Below are 22827 nucleotides of genomic sequence, written 5' to 3' on the forward strand. Positions count from 1 at the left end.
CGACAACTCGACATTGTCTTAAGTCATGGCCTAGAGGTGACAGATGGCGTTCGTCACTCCGAGGGACTGCGACACGAGCCCTGTCCTTCATGTGAACGACGCTTCAGGAGAACCGGGTTCTGGCAGAAGTGACTTATGTGCGTTCGAGTGGAGGGGTAATCCAAGCTGCCAGCGCATACTACTAGAAAAATGAAAGTCGTACCAAACAATGAAAGGTAATAAAAGAAGGCAACACACACCAACAACTCGTATGGCACCCCATTGTGCGCAGAGAAATTTCCCCCCCCTCCGAATGAAGCATCAACTAGTCGAAACATTGGCATTCTTGATTGCGCAGACAACGCGATTACCCTATGAGGCTGATGCTCGCTCTTGGGAAGTGGTGTTCTCGTTTTTTCCTGAAGGACATTCCTCATGCGGCTTTATGCAAGGGGTGCCTCGTAGAGAATGCGAATCTGGCTTACAATTAGGCTAGGACTCCGTGAGAAGCGAGACTCTGTAACGCACACATGCCAGCAGACGTGTGCTTTCCTTAGAGCACGGGATCTGCGGCTACAAGATGCACTTGTGCCACGTGTTGTAAGTCTCCCGGTACAGACGATTTCCTTTTCAGTGAACGTTGCCCTATTTGCAGGCCACCAATCCACCAATTGTCTCCTGCGCAGCAAATCTGGCCACTGCGATAAGGGATGTAGGCCAGACAATGAAATAAACCGCTTTGCTTTGTAGATGGGTGTCTGTTGAGGCTCTTCTGCCGCTTAGTGGTCCCGTTGATATTGGGAGCGTCCTGATCGCCGCTGCTCGTCAGAGTACGGGGAATGTTCACAAGGCCATCTGGCGACGCATACTCGAAGCAAGTTGAGCCCAGCTCGTGGCTTGAGATATGCTAGACGTGCAAATCCACTTCACAGCTCACAGCTCTCGATTTGTACAGCGTCTTTTCAGGGCGTTGTGCAGTGGATACCAGCACAGGCGGAGAATTTTCATCTTACCGGGGAGGGGGTGGTGGGGGGGGGGGGCGTTGCCTGACCAGCTTTCCGAACCCTATATATATAAAATTTCTTACACTTGAAGGAACTGCATGTGATCGCGAAGAATTGAGCGCTGAAGTGACGGCGTTATATGAATATATGCAAGACCTCATAGTAGAAGACAGTTCAATTTCGCAGCCTCATTCCTGTCGGTGGTGTTACATTCCTTCGTGTAATTTCGCATACTTAGCTATCACTAACACTGCTTCGCCTTTCCGACGAAACTGCAGCTTCTCTCTCTCTTTTCTGTGAGTCCGAGTACGAGCGCTTTGACCCTTGACTGCTGTTGATTCTGATTTCGAGTGAACCCGGCTGGGTCTCATTTCGGTTGCTGAGTGAATTATACAGTGTTCCTCAACTATCATGCGCCAAGGCTTTAACAAAGAATATTTGCGGTACTCGAAGTAAACCTAGTGCACATTGTTTCCAGTACGGTGGAGTAGCCGCCAGTAATTCTTTTCCTTACTGAGATTTAATTCGGTAATTGCATTTAATTATCTAACTCGAGAAGTACTGTCCTAATTTTCGAAGTGTCGGCGATGAATTTGTAGACACCCAAAGTGACATCTAACTGCGATGTTTTGAGCGACGCACTAATCGCGTACTAATTTGTTTCGATTGGTAAAGAAACCCCACGAAATATGAGAAATATCACGTGACGGCGCTCCCACCCACATCATAAGGTAGCGCCCTCAAATAAGCTGATTGAAAGCAACTGAATTGCCTGTTGCAAACCCGAAGAGACAGCGCATCACCTTGATAATGGTATACGGCAGGAGCACCAACGACAGGTTTCGTGGCTTAGCAGCTATTCCTTCCTCTCGTTTCTACGTCCCAATTATTATCCGTCTATCAAGGCCGACCGATCACATTGATAACAAAAGCCCCTTGATAACGCGGCCGATGCGCCGCTCTGACCACTTTCTAATTCGCTCTGACCAATTTCCTAATTTCGTCGCACCACCTAGTCTTCTGCCATCCTCTACTGCGCTTCCCTTCTCTTGGTACCGATTCTGTCACCCTAATGGTCCAACGGTTACCTAATCTACGCATTGCATGACCTGCCCAGCGCCATTTCTTTCTCTTTATGTCAGCTAGAATATCGTCTATACCCGTTTGCTCTCTGATCCAAACCACTCTCTTTCTTTCTCTTAAAGTTATGCCTAGTATTCTCCGTTCCATCCTTCTTTGGGTGGTCCTTAACTTGTTCTCAAGCTTCTTTGTCAGTATCCAATTCTTCGCCCCATATGTCAGCACCGGTAAAAAGCACTGATTATACACCTTCCATTTCAATGATAATGGTAAGCTTCCAGTCAGGAGCTAACAATGTCTGCCGAATACGATCCAACCTATTTTTATTCTTCGATGAATTTCCTTCTCATGATCAGGGTTCCCTGTGATTTTTTTACCTAGGTAAACATACTCCTTCACAGACTCTAGAGGCTGACTGGTGATTCTGAGCTCTTCTTCCTTTGCCCGGTTATTCGTCATTATCTTTGCCTTCTGCATAATAATCTTCAACCCCACTCTTATACTCTCTCTGTTAAGGTCCTCGATTATTTGTTGTAACTCGTCTGCAGTGTTGCTGAATAGAACAATGTCATCGGCAAACCGAAAGTTGCTGAGGTATTCGCCGTCGATCCTTATTCCTAAACCTTCCCACTTTTATAGCTTGAATACCTCTTCCAAGCACGCAGTAAATAGCATTGGAGAGATTGTGTCTCCCAGTCTGACCCCTTTCTTTATAGGTATCTTCCTGCTTTTTTTGTGTAGAATTAAGGTAGCTGTAGAACCTCTGTAGATAGTTTCCACCGTATTTACGTAAGCGCTTTGTACTGCTTGATTACGCAATGCCTCTATGGATGCTGGTATCTCTACTGAATCAAATGCTTTTTCGTAATCTATAAAAGCCATATAGAGAGGCTTATTGTACTCTGCGGATTTCTCGATAACATGATTATTGACATGGATGTGATCCATTGTAGAGTATCCCTTCCTGAAGCACGCATTGTGCAACAGAAAGATGTATCGGCAATTTTTCAAGTGGCTCTACTCTAATTGCTCTGCTCTGCTCTGGCTCTGCTCTAATTTTCTCATTGACACTTTTAATCTAATCATATTTGAGAAGTTGATGAAATAATTAAGACCAATTATCTAATTAGGTGGAATGAAAAAGTAATGATTTGAGTATCTATCTCCAAACGATGGCAAACAACATTACCTTGGTTTTGTCCAGCTACGTGGCATTCGCATATTTTTAAACTCCGGCTAAAATTAGTTGGGACACCCTGTAGAAAGTCTGGCCACCGACCACAAAAGCTGGAGAGAAAAAAAAAAATAACGCTGTCTGTTTGAAAACCCATATAACTCAAACTGGTGGTGGTAAGCGTTTCATTACTGTGAAATACGCCACCGTCAAAATAAGCGTTACAGCAGTAGCCGGCAATTGTACAGTAAGACTTGCAAAAGGAACGGCTTCACAAGCAGCATTTAACATCGTTCCAAGTTTTACACTGTGGTAGAATGAATAAAGTTGTGAAACGCTCACCCCTAAGAGCCATAACCCGTCGTGGTATCTACATTAAGAGATGCAGTGATAAAAAAAGACAGAAAGAAAGACCGCAAGGTTTCTCTACGTGACTTTCACCATTAACAAGATGAGAATAAAGAAACGACGACACCATCTCAGCATTCGATCCTGCGGGCATGCTATGGGCCAGTCGACACGCTACATGAGTCACTGGAAGCCCGACACGTTGCAGAACGCCGCTATACCTTCCTGAGCATCACGCCATGCCCAAGAAAGGGAAGACGTCGAAGTTGTGAAGCATGCATGTTTGAAGGCTTCCACGTTGCCGCCATCGTGCGTATATCCTCATTGCGCCGAAGCAAAACACGCATGCAGACACAGATCGGAGTTCCCTTGTTGTAAAAGAGCTTTATGCTTGGCTAATCGTAGTTATTAGCTGATTCGAACTTGAACGTTCTATAATTTTTCTACAAAATAGATATTTAAGTTCGTTTTATTGGATGAGTTGGATTTATTCGTCCATTTTAATTATTTGTGTACACCAATCTCCATACTTAGATTCTAAACTACCCATTCTGAACCTACATTTTACTTGTTTTACGCTGTTCATTTCTTAGTTTTCTAGGGCCTACCCGGCTTTTAGCCGATCCACCAAGTGGGTAAATGCCACTGATACCGCGACCACACCCTCCCTATGGCACAGACAGAAAATAAACGGGATTAAGTTGCGGACAAGAACAGGGCGCTTAAGCTATTAAACTTAGATATCCATCAGTTTGGATACTCTGGGAATCGCGCATTACGGGTGAACGATTCCCTTACCCTCAGTGACTTGCTCGCAGCGCAAGAATGTGGCGGCACGTGCGTGTAGGTCGATGTAGGTCCACATGTGCCAGCAAATAACCTCGTTCGAGTCTCATCCTACCGTATTATTTGCGTCGTTCGTGTCGCCACGTTCCCTTAGGCCGGCCCCCTTGTTGCAGCAAAACTTCTCACTCGGCTGGGGGAGCCTTTTGTCGATCAAGCGCGATTTGTGGCCGCTGTAAAACGATCCGAGAACAATTCGGGGTGCGTGTTCTCGACGGTGGAGCGCGCTCGCACGCCGGAGGAGAAAGTGCGCGAGAGGAAGAACACGAGAAGGCCCCAGAGAATTACATTTCCTAAACCCATGCACTTTTGAAACCACGCGTTTGCGCTGTGTCTTCGTCTCCACATTTCGCACTTTGGGCTGTTTTATGAGTGTGGTGCGTGACAATGGCGCACTGATTCTCGGTAAGAGAGCAGGATTCATTCTCTTCGAGCCGGTGAAAAATGTAGGGGCACTATTTCTTGAAGCGCGGAGGGATAAAGGGCAGGCGCATCACGCTTTTCTCGGCGGGAACCTCTTGTTCCCTGTTGAGTTGCTCCGATTGCAGCAAGAATTGAGGCGTACTTTCCGCGTGTGCGCGTGTAGTTGTAGCTTGTTTTTGAGAATGTTCAGTTTTACTTAACTTCAATTCGTGTGAATTCAACAGATAAAGAAATAGTGATACGTGATACGAAGCGAATGGGTAGTTATTGGCACCTAAATGACCGCGTAGGTGGCGATTCGCTTAAGTCAACGTGTAATTGCACGTACGTTTAATTATTACTCTAATAGAAAAAAAAAGAAAAAAATGACGTTTGCCTGTAGTTTAACAACCACGTACGCATTGGTAGCGATTTAATGGTGGTAACTGCTTTGCCTAAAAATATATCAAGAAAGGAAGGTCACAAATATTAGCGACGGTAATTCGGGACATATTTAAAATATTACTGGGCAAGCGAAGCGCAGAGCCTCGTAAGCACGCACATGTAGCGCTTTTCAGTGGTCATCGAGCACATACGAGGCCACAGCACCATTTGAGTATAGTGCATACACAATCATGTGAGCCACGCCATGAAATAGCAATCCATCCTTTAAGCTTGTCGCGAATTTCAGAGTCTCATTTTTTTGAAATAACGCATGTTTTTCCTAATTTGCACAATTCATTTATTCATATCAATACCTCCGCGTCCTCTTTAGCATTATAAAGCGGACGGGTATGATGCGCATAAGAACAGCAACACAGCAACAAAGAACGTCAAACGGAAAGTCAGAGAGGCCGAAATAATCTCATGGGTGTCGGCAATGGAAAATAAACCTGCCATGAGTAACTTCTCAAGAGGAAAAAACGAAATCTGGATGGAAACAATTTATGGTAACTCAAAGGGAGACTCATTACTTTTCGAAGCGAGATCGAGATGCCTTAGAACACGCACCTATAAAGCGAGATATAAGAAGGAAGAAGAAGCATGTGGCTTGCTGCGGTAAAAAGGAAACTATGGAGCATGTTTCATTAGAATGCGAAGGTCTACCCAGCGGTCGATTTAAGCACCACTGGCCTCCTTGAAGCCCTCGGGTTCAGCGGGAGCAGTGGAAAAGTAAACATGTCCGCAATAGGCATTAGTAAGAGGCGATTGGAGGATTGGTGGAATAAAAGTAGGGAAACGACAAAAAAGGGAGACATACAAAAGCACTGTGCGCAATAGGGGATTAGAAAATTTGGTTGGGGAAGTTCATAGTATTTTTTTTTATTGTTTAACCTAGGTAGGACATTAGGCAGTATATTAGCAAGAGCTTGGTGGCGCCACCCACCGCCCCGTTCCAAAGGGGACGCTCATAACATCCATCCATCCATCCATCCATCCATCCATCCATCCATCCATCCATCCATCCATCCGTCCGTCCGTCCGTCCGTCCGTCCGTCCGTCCGTCCGTCCGTCCGTCCATCCATCCATCCATCCATCCATCCATCCATCCATCCATCCATCCATCCATCCATCCATCCATCCATCCATCCATCCATCCGTCCATCCATCCATCCATCCATCCATCCATCCATCCATCCATCCATCCGTCCATCCATCCATCCATCCATCCATCCATCCATCCATCCATCCATCCATCCATCCATCCATCCATCCATCCATCCATCCATCCATCCATCCATCCATCCATCCATCCATCCATCCATCCATCCATCCATCCATCCTTCCAGAAGAGAACATTAGAAACAGTAACGAACATTGACATGAAAATTTCATAAAATGCTATAGAAATAGTGGGCAAGATTTACGCTCAAATAAAGGAAATCAGAAACACAACCATCAAATTTCTAGTTGTCAAGGTATGATTGCAGAACTGGTGGGAAGTATGCAGTATGTGGTCACTGATGGCGTTTCTGAAAATCGTTGTGTCTTCGATGCATGTGATGGAGGAGGGAAGGTGGTTCCACTCGGTGCTCGTCATGGCAGAACAATGCACTCATACGGCAAAAAAAAAGAAAGAACTGACATTTTTGATGGTGATTGACTCGGAATGACACATACGTGGTGTTGCTCTGAAAAAGTCGCATTTCACCTGTTTCTTTTGAAAGAAAATTTTAGCAAATAAACAAAGGCGAAAAATATTGCGTCTGATGCGTCAGTTGATGAGACCTGGGTTCGGTCTTATTGACGAAATACTAGAAAATACTAGAAATACTAGAAACGGGGTGATCGGTGTTGAACTTATTCAGTGCTGTTTACCAGCGTGCAGTGTGTAATTTTCCAAGATTCCTTATAAATGAGGCGTACTGTAGCTTCAGTGAGATAAGTGGTTTGTACAGAAGCAATTGCAAGTGTTCTGTGGCCCGTGAAAAAATAATTGCGCATATAGCGGAGTGTTTTATTCGCATTGCTGCTAATTTTGGCGACGTGTACATGCAAGAAAAATGTTCTTGGCTACGTGGACGCCAATATTCTTGTACGAGGTTACTGTTTCAAGCGGAACTCCATTAACTTTGTAGCAGAAAGTGTTTGATGGGCTAGACTGCTGGGAAACTCGCAATACTTTTCATATAGCTGGGTTGAGGACCATCTGCCCTGAGGACACCAGCTACAGATCTTGTCAAGGTCACTCCGCAGAATAAGATACTTCTGCAGATTTGTTATCTCTCGGAAAGGACATGGATGTCGGTGGAGAGTGTAAGTGAAGTATTAATTAGATTACAAAATTGAGAAACTAAGGACATATCTTTGAATATAGTGTATTGCCTTTAACGACAAAGTTAAAATACCAATAAACTGAGGCGCTTCATACGTTCTTCTCAACAGAAGTATTCACAATAGTAAACGTGTGCCATGTTAAATAGTTGACTGAGTAAATAGCCGAACATTAGGTTTTCCCTTTTTTCTAAATTTGGCTACTTAGACTACTTGTGAAATTTGGCTAGTTGGATACGTGGTAGTGCTACCAGCGCGCATTACTATTACCGTGACTGCCAACAACGCTCAGCCTTCTGAATTTATTTTCTGCAGTAATATCCGGTACCTTTGGTGTCGTGTTGGCATGAGAAAGTGATAATTTATACATTCACAAACTTACTCTAGCAGCCGCGTTAGCAGCAAAAAACAGTTTGCAAAGGAAAATTGTTTTTGCAGTGACCTTGACATTGACCTTGTATGCGTAACCTTGGCATGACAAACGCGGTAGCGTCCTCCACACGTAAAAAGTAGCGTGTACATACTCAAAATTACGACCAACGCACGCAGATAGAGGGAGGAAGACGCTTGCTTTATAAGACACCCGTGAAAAGGAAGACGCGTAGATTGAAAGCAAGGACTTCTGGAGAAGCAGGGCCCATTCGACGCGGAATCGCACGAACAGTCAAGGGCGGTTTCTATTCTCGCCAAGGCATTTGTATGCACGCACGGGTCCACCTGTGGGGCCGACACTGTTTCGTCGCGCTCACTACGGTGCCAAGGTCGAGGGAGGCGCGAAACCCTCTTCTCGCACTCTCGAGAAAGCGCGAGACAGGGTCAACAAAAAGGCGGCGGCAGCCGCAACGCGATTGGAGGGAGAGAGAAAGCCAACACACGACCACGTGATCTGCAAGCAACCCAGGGTTCCCAGCAGTTCGGCGTGAAAACAGTCCGCTTCACTCACTCTTTCAGAAGCCAGTAGATCTCCCACGCGGCGAACATAGCTTTTCCGGGATCAGCCGTGCGATCCTGATGCACCACCAGGGTCCAAGAGTGGCGCCGTGGAGAAAGTCAGTGCCGGTGCACAGAGACGAGGGAATGCGGCGTTGTTGTCGACCAAGAAAAGAAAACCACTGCTCAAAAAAAGTATCTTGGGCCGCGTAGTACCCGTCGATGGTGACCAAAAACTCTGCGTCGCTGCACAGATCACGCCACGGTGCGATAGCTGCCAAGCCCGAAGGGGTTTTTCCCCGAGCCGGACCGCTTGTCTCAGTCTCCTCAACCGCTGCGCCCTCGCTACCCGCCAGCTCCTCCCGTGCTCTCGTTCTCTCTCGACGCCCTTTTATATTTTCTTGCGTCTGTGCTTTTTAACTTCTCTGGGTCTAGAGCGCGCAGGGTTTGGGCTCCGAGAGCGCATGCGCTTCTTCGATTCGTCGAGGTCGCGCTTATATAGCACGCTCGTGGGCGTCACCATCCCGCCGCCCATTGAGCAGACGACGACGGGAAGCACCGCCGGTCGTGTCGTCTGCTTCGGGACACCGCGTGACGTCTTGACGTCGCAAGGTCGTGCCGTTGTGCAGACACTGCTTTTTCGTTTTGTCTGCTTCGCTATCCTGTAGAAGGCAGTCGATAGCTCTACCTACGCTTAATCGATGGGGCGTTTCTGGCGGGGCCAGTCTTTGAGTCGTTCGAAGATATTAATGTTTGCGCTTTACTCTGATTTTTGTATTGTCTGCATTCGTGCTTTACAATAATTTTCACAAGCGTTACTGTAATTTTATCTCTGCAGGATACATTTTCACTGTTTTTCTACATTCCACTTCAGTGAAAATTAACCAGGCATGTTCTCAGCAGGTCTCTAAATGACTAAGTTACGTAGCTCGGTAATTCAAGTTTTCTGTTCTACACGTTGTTGACTTCAACGATATATTTCCACTGACGGTGACTATGTAAGCACATGGAAGATGATAAATGTGATATGTATTGTGTTTTGACGACAATGGACATTGATAAAATAACCAAGCCTGGCAGAGCCTTCTGATAAATTATTATGACCGCAAATGAGCGAACGCTTCCAGATGCATCGTAATAAAGTTGCTCAGTATGAAATTTCGTCATAGTACCACGTTTGGTCATTACTTGGTGTCAATCGCGATCTCATACAGAATAATAAACATGTGCTATCGTACAGAGTTGATTGAGGAAATAGCCGAACGTCAGCTTTTCGTTTTCTAAATTTGGCCACTAACATGTAGCTGTGGAAATAGGCAGTCAAATCGAAAACTGCATTGACAAACGAATGCAGCGTCATACAAAAGACGCTAGCACCGTGAGCAGCATGTTCATTTTCACTTGTTTCGCCAAGTCACTACATGCACGTGCGCTTGCAGCCGCAATATGTATGTATGTTGTAAGAGTTGTAGGTCGTAGGGAGGAACTTGGGAGGAAAAAGGCGCACAGGGTTTATTTATAGATATTTACATTAGAACAATAGATACATTTGACAGTCTAACGTGGCTCCCAAATGGAGCCCTGAAGACGAAGCATATACCATACGAGCACGAAGCTCCAAACACACTGCTTCTCGAGCACGAACACACTGCTCATGAGCGCACCCTAGCAGCTGACGAACAGGTGCTTATAAACACTAGGTCCTCCCTAGATCCCTAGGTGAGGGAAAACGGCAGTTCACCGCCAATTCGTAGCGTCCAAAATGATCGAAGTTCACCCGCCTTTTTGGAGGAGGAGGGCTCACACACACACGTACGCACTGGTTTCACGGCTCCCACCGAGGTGAGACGGTCTTCGCAGAACTGTGTCTTGCCTAAAGGAGGCGCCTCTTATTCCCCGAGCTGACCCCCGCAGCGTAGCCGCCGTGGTTCTCCATTGTCTTGCGTCTTGAAAGGTGCGTGAGACGTTGCCGCCAGATACATTCCCTCGGGAACTCCCTCCCTCCCGAAAGACCGGGTCGGTGGTGGCGAGTTCACTAACAATAGTTGGTCCGCCGATCACGTTTAGTCATAGTGGTGCAGAGGCGGTGTTGACGCTGCACCTCGAGGTCCCTACGAAACGAGTCATCGCAGCGGGTGTTGAAGGCTTCCATGGTCTCTTCGGGGAAGCTCGCCACGCTCGCAGCTGCAGCTGGCTGAGAAAACGTTGCATGTCGGCACCTCTGCAGGCCGTACCTAACAGCTCCTCCATGGCCCGGAAAATCTCGACTGGCCAGTGCTGACAACCGCTGGGCAGGAAGAAAACGGCTGGCGACCAAGAAAGCGGCTTTGCTCTGTGCAATCCCTGCGCACCTGGAATGCCTTAAACCATCTTACAACAGCCGGCACGGAAGAGTCGATCCCGGCAACACAATGCCACTCAGCATGCAAATGCCCGGAATGAGCTGTTAATCCACCAGGCTTCCTATCAAAATTTCCATGCAAGCCGCTCAACTGGAAACACCAAATTCTGACCCCAAAATTTTGTGCCGCCAAAGCGAGCGTTCACGCTCCCCATGAGCTTAACCAGATCTGACTGTCGTGCTGCACAAGAGCAAAGGTTTAACAGGACTAAACCGAAGGCTATCAGCCACCAATACCCGAACATAACTTAAGTAGTCTGAGTTCACGAACAGCCTGTTCTTACCCTATCGCAGTGGCGTACTTATCTCACGTACTGTTGCCACTGAACAGTCTGGCCAACTCCACAGGTGCGTAATCACGATCGCGCTAGCTTTGTGATCTCTATTCAGAAAGCGTACTTGCGTCGTACGTAAGCATTTCATCACGCTTACTCACATTTATTCCTTTAGTTCATACATGACATGTACCTTAGACGAACAACTAAACTTGCGTAACTTACGCATTCCGCAGAACCCTTAAAAAATGCGCCTTCTAAAAACTAGTTCCACGCACGCTCACCAGAGAAGTCAGAACACGGCCGCCCTAAACACACACGAGCAACCTAGTCATAAACCTTCTGCTTCCTTCCGTCCGCACAGGACACGCGCTAATGGAATTAAGAACGCTTTTCAGTGCAAATTACGCACTTACTGAAAACCTACGCGCTTAACCTTAGAAAATTCAAAATCACTTATATAAAAAAAGAGAAGTTTAAATGATATACACTAGCGTTGCCATAGGCCTCTCATGGACTACCTTGACCTTCAGGTTATTCACAAGAAAAAGAAAGCCTATCTACACATTAATTAACGCTTCGCGAAACTAAAGCTTTAGCTAAAACGCATCTTTCAAATCTCGGAGCTTCTCAAATAAAACAAAGCTCATACCTTACTTATTGAAAGAAATTCTAGCCTCAAATCGCGAAAATACTCAAAATGCTCAGAAATAACACAAAACAACACGCTTTACCTCTACGGAAGCTCTCTTGGCCTTTTCGACTGACTCATACTTTTGAGCCGTACTCGAGGTGGTCGTGGTTCGAAAGCTATTCTGGCTACCAAGGAACAACAAAAGGACTGACACACTATCAACTCCTTCAAGACGTGACAGTCTCCGGCCAATTTGCGTCCTGGCGCCACGCTTTCATCACGAACTCGACTGACCGCGTCGCGACTCCCTACCACCTCGTCTCGTCTTGCCACCTTGCGCTCCTTAGTACTACATGCTGCACCCAGAAAATAACGACGGAACGACGAGGAACGTAACTGTCCCGTGCCCTTTGTCCGCGTCCGTGCAGAACATGGTTCTCGGTCTCTTTTTGACAGGTAGCTCGAATGTGCCTGATGCACACACGTCGTCAACGACGACCGCACCTTTCTTTTCCTCGTGCTCTGCCTTTTTGCGCCTGTCGCGGACTAGCTGAAAGAGGTCTAACTTGATAGGTTTCACTGGACGTCCGTTAGTTAGGCTATCAAAAGAAGAACCACCTAACTCGAACTTGGCTAACAGCGAGCAGCAAGTAATTGCAAACGCCTCCACCATGGCGGGACTAAAACAATTGTGAAACTTGCGAGACAGAGTTGACAACGCTACTAATTGTTCGTTGTATTGAAGGTCTGCTTTTTTGGCAATTGCTTAAGGAATGACATTCGATTAAGTATACCAGTCTATTTCTTCCTATGCCTTGCATTGATAGGAGAAGGAGGAGGAAACACTCAGAACTACATTAAAATGGGGCTAAAATGTCAGTTGACCGGGGCCACTTGCGGTGGCCAGAAGCACTTGGACCGTGGCGGCTGCCTCTGCCCGCTGCGTTACCCAGACTTGCACTTCTGGATGCGTGCTGAGCAGCGTTTTGGGAACTAAAGCTCCCGATAGGTGGTTATCTGTGGAACTTGTGCAGGCGGTGCTCTACGCGTACGGTAACTGCCGTGACCGTGAGCCCAGCAGCCCATCGCCATAGCCACTAAGCGCGTAGAATGGCAGACAAATCTCACACGCTCACTTTCTGACGTTTGCTAGCGCATTTTCTCACCTGCACTTAAAACTGCAGAAAGTCAATCAAATTTAATTAAGAGGTTTGTGAACACGGACCTTTACTGTCGAAAAAATGACCTTAAAGGTCTTCCGCTACTTTGCCGCCTTTCTAGATTAACTTGCAATTGACTTGTCTACCTGCACCACATCTCATCGTTTCAGGCATGACGCTGTTTTCCGACTCTGATCCCTTCATACTTACCTGGTGGTGGGTCGGCAGTGATCACCGAGGCCGCGGCCCCGTGCAGAGGCCTCACCATTGCACTGCGGTGGGCTGAAGCACGCCACTTCCCCAAGTCGGGGTAGCTGGAGCATGCAATTTTTGGTAGTGGGGCTAGGCGTACGCGCCAGCCCTCTTCACGAAAATCGAAAGATGTTGGGTGTGCTCCAATTCTAGGAAAATGGCGATACAGCCATTTATGTATGTATGTATGTATGTATGTATGTATGTATGTATGTATGTATGTATGTATGTATGTATGTATGTATGTATGTATGTATGTATGTATGTATGTATGTATGTAATGGAATTGCGAAGTGAGCCGCTTGGAAAACATACGGAACACGCTTCTAAAGCCCCTCAATCTCCCAAAGTAGCGCCATTCACTTCTCTCCTCCTCCGCTCGGGGCGGCCTCGACGGTGGCGCCGCCGGCAGTGGGCCTGCCGTAGCAGACGACGGCTAACACGCTACGGGAGGAAATCTGCGGAAAAGTTCGTTCGAGTCCTGCGGAGCAGTTTTTTCAATCTAGATCTTGCTTTGTCAGTCGGTAACTGGCCTTAAGAATGTCGTGTCGGATTTGCGGAAGAAATAGAGAAAAGCACCATTATTCAAGGCGTATTTAAGGCGTAAAGCGCGCGCACGTTGAAAGTTCGTGTTGCTGAAACACGACACAAGCACGCGGTGTGCTCAGACACGCGAGTAATTACCAGAGTTTCAGGTTTTGACAGCGCGAAAGTATGTGCACGTGGTTTCGTAGGTTAATTTACGTACCTGCAGGATGCTTTTGTTCGGCCGGCGCGTGAGAGATTCCGACTGTGTGCGGTCAGCAATGCCTGGCAGCAGGGCCGTTTCTGTACCGCGCCTTTTACAGATGTACGTAGCTCATGCACAGGTTGTGGTGGCCATGAGCAACGTTTTCACACATAGGCGGTATAGATAATTTTAACAACTTACCAGCATATGAAATCGTTATTTATTTATTACAGTGCAAATGGTTAGAATTTGATAGAAAAGAAAGAAGGGACTTGATGGGACAACTGGAAAGAGGTTCAGAAAATAATTATCCCCCTCCCTCATTGGCACCAGCAACACTTTTGTTGAAGTGCTAATTTTATCTCTGTATACTACGTGCGTCTGTATTCTTTTGCGTTGTAAGTTTTCACAAGGAAGCAGTGTTGCGTTAACTGGAACAGTCAAGGCACACAAGACAGAAGAAAAGTTGATTCTTGGGTTTTACATCCCAACACCACGATCTCATAAGGCACGCCATAATGGGTGCTCTGGATTAATTTTTTTTGCAGCTGGGGTTCTTTAACGCACCCCCAATGCACTGGACACGGGCCCGTTTAGACACGGGCGTCAAAAGAAGAGGTTGGAGGAGCCGTGTCACTTAACAAAGCCGCGCGTTCTTTGCCACTTGCTCGAAGTCAGCCCGCCCGATCTTGTGAATCCACACTTTTCTTCGTTTTGCGTTGCGCCCGGCGGATGGTAAAACAAAAAGCTTTTTGCCGTCACTGGGTCTGTTGTGGCAACCGTAGGCGCAGCAGCACGGCATCGCAATTAAGCACTCGGCCCTAACACATTGTATAAAACTACCGCGCTCCTTCAAACCGCCTGCCGTACTTCGTCGCGGAGGCCCAAAAATGGGGGTCGCAGGCCCAAGATTGGGGGTCGCAGCGCGCTGGAAAGAAAAGATATACAAAAGCGCGGCGCCTGCTCTGCGCCGGAAAGAAAAAAAATATACAAAAGCGCGGGGCCCGCTTTCACGTGACACAGATTGGCCAATGGGGGAGCGGAGGAGGCTGGGGCGACAGGAGGAGTGGAGGAGGAAGCGCCTGGGTGAGCGGGGTGGCGGAAAGATCTAAGAATGGCGCTACTTTTGGAAAATTGAGGGGCTTTACGCGCTTCTGCTACGTGACGCCACCTCGCGGCGACTAGAAAAACTCCAGAAAAGCACATATATGTCTGTTTCTGAAGTCTTTGCGCTTGAAAACCTATGAAAAATACGATGTAGCTTACATTAAGAGGAAGCTTTAGCTCGGGCACTCCTACCTAAATACATGTTAAAGGGGAATTCGTCTTTCTCAGCAACCACTGTGCCAAATTTGACGAGGTTTGTTGAACTTAAAATAAAACAAACTCCAGTGAGTGTTGGTTTTGAATTTTTGCTTTACGTCGTGAACTACTTTTTAAACATTCGCGGAAATTGCAAGTTTTCAGAAAACGAACCTATCAAGTTTGCAACTCTGTAACTCAGCAATGATAATGATATCACAATTCTGTGAATTGCTTCTAGTTGTACATCTGAAGGGTCCGAAATCGATATGTTACACATTAATATAAAAAAATCGCAATATGGAAATTCACTTTTTGCAGAACCTTTGTACACAACGTAAACATTCACGTAAGATATAAAATGACATATTGAATTTGTCCGCTTTCGGTGATCTACTGGGTACCGTTTACAGAACCGCGATATCTGTTCTTGATGCAGAACTATTAATTTGTAATCCTTTTGCTTTTATATTTTCTAAAGTTTTGCATTTTCGAAAACCTTTCTAACGATATTCAGGCCCGTAATCGAAATTCCGCTTCCAACAGTCACTAGAACTTAAATTTTTCTCCCAACTGCAACAAATCTATTTAAAATCGGTCCAGGGGTTACCCCTGAAAAGCGTTTTTGCGTTTTACGTGTATTTGAATAGGCCGCATCGGAGTTCGGACCGAGCTAGAGCTTGCTCGTAAGGCCGCAGGATAGCGTGCCTACGGTTTCTTGTGCGAAGGCAACCTTCCTGTCGGCTTTCCAAGCGTCCTGCTCCGCCGCCATCTTGTTTGGATAGATAAGTAGCCTGCATCGCTTTTGACTTCGATACTGTCTTCGCAAAGCTGTCTACTTTAACGTCTTTATGAAAACTGGAACGAGACCTAAGATGGCTGCTGACTGCTTAACCGTCTACTCTGCCGTCTACGGCTAGTATTCGAGCACAGACGCAGTACGTGAAGGCCTAGAGACGAGTTAGAGCTCCTGTGTTGCTTCAGCCTTTATTCAGATGGCGTGTGTTCATTGTAAAAATCATCCTCGGCACAGAGCTGCCGAACAGCGAAGTTGGGAGCATGGACACGAGAGGAACCTCATAAAATGCGATTGAGGTCTGCTCGTTCTACTAGGGGAGGAAGAGCATAAAATAGCCAAAGGAGTGGTTTGTGCATGAGTAAATTAAGGGGAACGGGAAGGTATTCGTTCGGAGTTGCCTCTAGACAATTCCCTGTTTTTTAGTGAGTGTTTTATCTGCGGTGGGATATACGAGGCTAGCCAATCAACAATGTTGAGCGATTTCCTGATACCTTACCATGCGGTCCCGGATCGACGACCCCGCCATCTCTGTCTCCACATGCCTAACTCTGGTTGGTGGTGGGCCCTGGGCTCGGGAGGGGAAAGCTCGAGCATCGAGAAAGGAACTTTGCTCGAGCGTGCTCGTGGGTGGCGTCGTTGCAGGGGAACAAGTAGTGGGCCGGCGCCCAAAGAATCTCGACGGTGCGGCGGTAACAGTTATGATTGAGGATTGAATTGACGACTGGGGAAATGCGTCCCCGCGCGAAATTTCGAAAGGCGGTTTGGAATCGCTTGGGATGTAAGTATTGGTAGCGGTATCTGTTGTGTCGTGCTGTCCTGTGGTGTCCTAGACCGCTCAGTCGGCCGGCTTCGGGGGCGACGCTACAGTACCTACGGCTATAGTAATAGCCGCTTCCTTCACCTCTTCTGCGTTAGAAGCCTTTAAACCATATTCCCGACGTAAGTTGACCTTCGTAACTTACGACGGCCACTGTGAACGCTAGGTGATCCGGGAACTCTGCTGCGTCAACGTACGCCGTTTCCCGATTGCATTTAGAACGAGTGTGTAAGGCTTGGGAGCGTTGTGTCGGTGCTTGAGTGATGGGCAGGATGAAATGTTAGAGGTTTGATTGTTTTCCGCCAACCTATTCAGATGACGACTTTTGCGGGCAGAATTTGTCACAGCACAAACGTTCTCATTTCAACACGCCATTGTTTTTCACCAATGCTGCATACTTACATATGTAGCACGTTCACGTCTATCTGCGAGTTTGCGATGCTTGGCTCAGCGTTGTATTGTGTTAATTACAACAATATTATTCTCGCCTTGTATATTTCTCAAGTCTTATAATCTGTGTCGTGATTGTTTCGAGTCAGAGTCACTTTCAAGATACACACTGGCCTCAACGTAGTATACTACCTATAGCGGCAAACCCCATGCTCCTGTATTTCTTCGTATTTATCCCCTGCAATAATTGCTGTATGACACTGCAGGTTTCCTGAAAAAAATAAAAAAATGACTATTAGTCACTTTAGCATACGCCAATCAGGGTGAAGACGAAAGCCTGCGAGCTCAACAGATATTTATTAAATTACTTGACATTATTACTTACTACTTATTTTTTCCCGCCAAAAGTCGTGGGTTAAGTGCTCTAACTGAAGTTACCTTAATTAAAAGAGCCTTAACTATCTTCGCCCAAATTAACACCAAAGGTCGAGGGTGCGACTGTCACCAAATGTGGCAAGAGTGAGTCTCTGCGCCAGGCGAGCTCACATAAATTTCTGTACCGCACACCGCGTTTTGAGGGCCACCGTCTGATAAGGCATTTCAGGCATGAATAAGTAAACAGATATGTGAATAGATAAATGAATGAATAAATAAAGAACGAAAATTACGTTGCCGAGGGGTTTATCTATCTTTCGCTCACAGCGCCAACAGATGCGGGGAGGGAGAGAATGCATTAACTAGCTAGTCAATGCAAGACAGTTGATAAACCTCGAATGAAGATTTAATTTTTGCCTTTGTCATTACTGACTCAAGGGCAGGATTCGGCAGTGTCCAGTGAACTCATTTTTTTTCTCGGATGGCTCGCTTTAGGAAATGAGGAATTTCAGCCTGATGCGCTCCGCGCACATTCGTCGCCCGAAATTTAGCGCAGCACGGATGTGGGGGGGGTCTAGGCATCCTTCTCGAGCTTGATGAGCTCGAGGATTCCTTCCTGCATGGTCCTGACGGCGTCGTACTCAGTGAGGCCCAGCCGCCGCTTGTTGGAGACGTCGTAGACGCCGCCTTCGCTCGCCGTGTGCTCTCCGCGGGTGCCTGTGGGAAGTGACGTCACTTAAGCATGCAGCAGCAGATCTATTTACCTCTTTATACATCTCGTCGAACTTTAGCATGGGCCGCAGATGTAGTCTGGCTGAAATGTCACAGCCTTCGAGATCAGGCGTGAAGAGGTCTGAGGCCAAGATCACACGGCATCTTATTCCATTTCGTGAATAAAGTGCAACGGGCCTTTTATAAAACTAAAGCCCTAGAACCCCATGTTTTCACATGATTGCGGGGTCTAAGCAGAAAAATCAGGCTGTTGGCGCCAATTTATGAGGAAGGAAGGAGAGGAAATGTAACTGCTGTCACTTCAATGAGTGCGCAGCAAATGGCTTCACTGAAGCGAGATTTTTGTTTGTTTTACGAGCCCTTTATTACCGCTCTCGTCGCATTTTTCTCAAGATTCCCCAGATACGCGAAGCCTAAATGGACTTATTGATTCGCAACAGTTCTCGTCGCTTGAAATTTGATTTAAGAATACAGACATTTTATTACCTTTACCGGTAATTACTTTGCATCACATTCCCATAGCGTCACATATATCCCCGATAACATTTTGTGTTTTTCAAGTTTGGAAGCTGCGAAAAAACGCAAGTGCAGGATTTCAGATGTTTGTGTACCTTCTGTTACTGCCATTTTTATTTATGCTATGTCATTTGAGTCACGTGCGTCAGTAGTGCTACTCCTCTGTCGGGGAAAACTCTTTTATTTCAGAAACTTCGTACACCTTGCGAATTTCCCCGAAACTAATTTACTAATTTGCTGTCCTTGAGTTTATAGTAGTCGATTGTTTAGCTCTCCCACCGCTACCTGCTGGCCTTCTGGCAATGTCATAGATATGGAACGGCGATGGCGCCGGAAAGGTGTTGGTTCTCCGTGGCCAGGACAAATTTCACTTCACCTGCGAAGCCTTCTTTCTGAGGAACTCGCATAGGTTTCCTCTATAGCATTGTGCTTTCACTAAATGGGTGCCACTTTTTACCTTTCTTAAGCTCTGCCTATGTTGCGAGTTTCCGCAGAATGGATTTGCTTAGTGAGGTTGAAGACAGCTGCGCGTGAAGACGTGTTGCCAAACAATGCTTCTAACTTAGGCGTATGTTCACTTAAGACTCTGCAGACTCTGAAGCTTCGCTCAGTGCGCCAAAAACGCGCACCAGCAGGCGGTATGACTAAAAAATGATTTGACATTTATTAGCCGAGTTAAGACAACAACAGATACACAATGGTCACCCGGATCTGTAGCAACAGGCTTGCATGCATCCATATGGAAACGATTAAGGATGTGCGAGTAGCGATTTTTTGAGACCGAATCGAACACTAATCGAACAGGGGCAGAAGCGAATCGAATTGAATCCAATATCGAATAGTTTTCCAATAATGAATAGCGGTTGTCACGAATAATATAAAACGATGTTAGCATACCAGTATTCTTAAGGTTAGCAAGTTTCACTCATTACATAGTGCGCTATATGACGCGTTGTTTATGAGAAGCACAAACGGAGCATTAAAGCACACAAGCTATTTCTTCGCATTCCTAGGACACTGGTCCAGACATGCTTCGGCACTCAAGGCCTTAAGGGCTTTGCTGAAGTCTTTAAGGACATGCGAATTGTGCGACCGCCTTTGAATGTTGTAGCGCGTAGTATCCCGTTACTGTGTGAATTTTCCGGTTTCCTTTTTTTTTTCTTCTTCTTCTTTCTCCTTTCATTCCCTTTACATCATTCCTCAGCACAGGGTAGCCAGGCGGTAGTTATGCTGGCTAACCTCCCTGTCTGTCCTACCATTTCCTCTCTCTCTCTCTTTCTCTCTCTCTCTCTCCCTCCATTTCTTCGCATGCACAGCGCTCTTCAGAGAGTGTGCCTGTTAGCTGTACAGCCTGTGAATTATGGCTACCTAAGTGGCGTAGTGTGCTCCACTGCGAAAGTCCTGATGTTTTTTGTCGATACCATGCCCGCGGGGGTGAAAATGTTCCGTTCTTTAGCTCCAATTCTGTGTTAATTTGGACGCAGCTGAGGTTCCGCAACAGTTGAAAAGTATTGGGAAAATTGGAAGAGCGAATCAAGTGAGACACTATTTGATTCGTCATTCGAGAGTTTCCAATATTCGAGCACCGCTAGAAAAGATACGAGCAGGCATTGAAAAAAAAATATGTACCGCAACTGTTCTTGATGCTGGCAGAATATCTCTTGCATTCTACATTACGTTTCAGCATAAAACATACTGCCGCGTGTACTTATGTTTTCCGGTGATCCGCTATCCCCGGCTGACAAATGTTAAAGGTAATCGCCCAGCGCAACACACGGCTTTCTGTGTCTGAAGTTTCTCGAATGTTATTGCGGCTATACCTGCTGTTTATGTTGTTGCTGAGCCTTGAGTAATGAGTTTGTGTGCGCGACGAGAATAGTGTTGCACATTACGGAATTTATGCGAGCGCTAACGATTACGGTGGAAGGTTCATTGCGCTATGGATACGTAGCCGACGCGTCTGATCCGCACATGAGATTTCGACGTTCAACGTCTCTGCTCGCCGTCTTCGATGTGCTTGAGTGTTGCTTCTTTTTCTGGGCGTGAGTTCGCCCAATAAAGAATTCGTTTATGTCACCCGCAGTTGTGAGCATGCATCTTTCTCTCCCTTTCACTACAACGTGACAACTCTGTCAGAGTTTTATGCAGCCCCTGGTAATGGTGCTTGAGCATGACAAAAAAAAAAGCTTTGCTCGTGTTTTACCTGGGCAGCCAGATTTGTTCATTAAATGCAGCCAACATTAGATAGCCGGCGTTTCCCATATACATTGCTTTAGCAGTGGCGGGGCGAAATTATTGAATTCGTAGCCTGGTGTACGTGTTCCAAACAGGGGACGATGCCAATAGAAACACTATACAGTTGTACTACACAAATATTATACTTTTCTAATTTATTTAGACGTTCATACGGACATTATTTGATATTTATTAGAGCGGGGCACCATAAATTGAAGTCATCAAAATGAATGGCGCGGCTCATTTTATAAATGATATGTTCAAGTAACTTGCCTCGGACTTGCAGATCGTATTTAGACGCGATTTCTTCGAGCTTGGACATGTTGGACGACAGCTTGGGTATCTTGATGTGTACGCTAGCCCGGATGGTGGTGCCCAGGTTGGTCGGGCAGAAGGTCAGGTACCCGAAGCGGTCATCTCGGGAGAAGGGCAGCTTCTTCTCAATGGCCCGGACGGCCTTCACAAGCCGAGTGAACACCTGCGAGGTTCCAGAGCGCGAGTGTCTTGTCGCGATTCTTAAATCAGAAGAGGAAAAGACCTTGTTAACGGGCAAGGCGAACTTACTGCAGCCCCAACGGTGGAAAGCCTAGCGACAGTTAACCATCAATGGTCACTGTGGCCAATGACGACATATTAAACAAATTGCACCGTTTAAGGCAGGAAGTTTGGCTAGTTGGAATTTAGACAAGGAAATCTTCAGGCACGTAAAAAAAGCCAGCAAAAAGACCAGAGAAAGGCAGTCTACCTGTAAAGTTTTTTTTTGTTCTGGGATTTTTTGCATATTTTAATGCGTTAGCCGTTTTTGGTTACTTCACGCACTTTTCCGGAGCTATCTATCTATGCTTGTTTGCTTGCGTCTAGCCATTTTCTCATCTACCGGGGTCACTGGGTCGTCAGTGATCGAATGGTTATCGCATCAGGCTGCCGTGCTGACATAACAGGGTTCGAAACCAACCATTGGACCAACTTGGGTCACGGAGTATGTGGCAAAGTGAACATAGGTGCCACTCCTCAACGAACCTGTTTCACCCCGACATGGCTCACGGTAGACGCGGGACTGAGTGTAGGTACTGCAGTTCGAACAAACTGACGCCGACTGGGTATGCATTGATGTGACGACCAGTACTGCGTATGTGCCACTCGGTCTGTGCTGGTCTCCAGTGAGACTCTTTGATACCGACTTCTCACTGGATATGCGCCAATAGGTGCGTACCGCTCTTCAATGAACGTCTTTGAGGTCAGCGTGGGTAACCAGCTATGGTTTTGTCCCGTGGAAGCCCACAATAATTTAATTAAAATATCAATAAATATTAATAAAACTGTAGGTATGTATGTAGGTATGTATGGAATGTGTGCCGCTCTACAAGGACGAGAAATCTCGCTTAAGTTTCCACACTGAAGGGAAACAGACCCACGTCACAAGGGTTCCTCAAGGACAGCAACCCGGTGCATTAGCAGGCTGCACCACAATTGCACTGCGTGTGTGTCACTATTCAATGAATGCCTTTTACGCTAACGCTTGAGCGAGCTGCTTCATGAATGCACTGGGCATGTGCCGCTTTTCAATGAACCTCTCGCCAACTTGGGCCACTGGGTGGGTGGCGAGCGAGGCATCGATTCTCAGCGTCCACAGGCACCGGCGCGCCACGTTGCTGGTCTCGGAGGCCTCGCGTG

At 46.6% G+C, this 22827-nt stretch overlaps 1 protein-coding gene and 1 non-coding gene across 3 annotated transcripts in view; one reads left to right on the forward strand and one right to left on the reverse strand.

The window, feature by feature from the left end:
- Window positions 1–13207: 13207 nt before the first annotated feature.
- LOC135896699 (U1 spliceosomal RNA) lies at window positions 13208–13369 on the forward strand. Its single transcript, XR_010562782.1, has one exon. It is a non-coding gene; the product is annotated as a U1 spliceosomal RNA (small nuclear RNA).
- Window positions 13370–18054: 4685 nt separating this feature from the next.
- LOC135896683 (arginine kinase-like) overlaps window positions 18055–22827 on the reverse strand; it is a 46794-nt gene continuing 42021 nt past the window's right edge. For both annotated transcript variants that reach the window (XM_065425167.2, XM_065425168.1), the window contains 2 exons: window positions 21427–21631; window positions 18055–18387 (listed from right to left, as the gene is read on the reverse strand). In XM_065425167.2, the coding sequence (XP_065281239.1) occupies window positions 18245–18387; window positions 21427–21631 (348 nt within the window). In that variant the 3' untranslated portion in view covers window positions 18055–18244. The remainder of the gene's footprint in view (window positions 18388–21426; window positions 21632–22827) is intronic.

Source organism: Dermacentor albipictus, chromosome 3, assembly GCF_038994185.2.
Source record: "Dermacentor albipictus isolate Rhodes 1998 colony chromosome 3, USDA_Dalb.pri_finalv2, whole genome shotgun sequence".
Lineage (NCBI taxonomy): Eukaryota > Metazoa > Arthropoda > Arachnida > Ixodida > Ixodidae > Dermacentor > Dermacentor albipictus.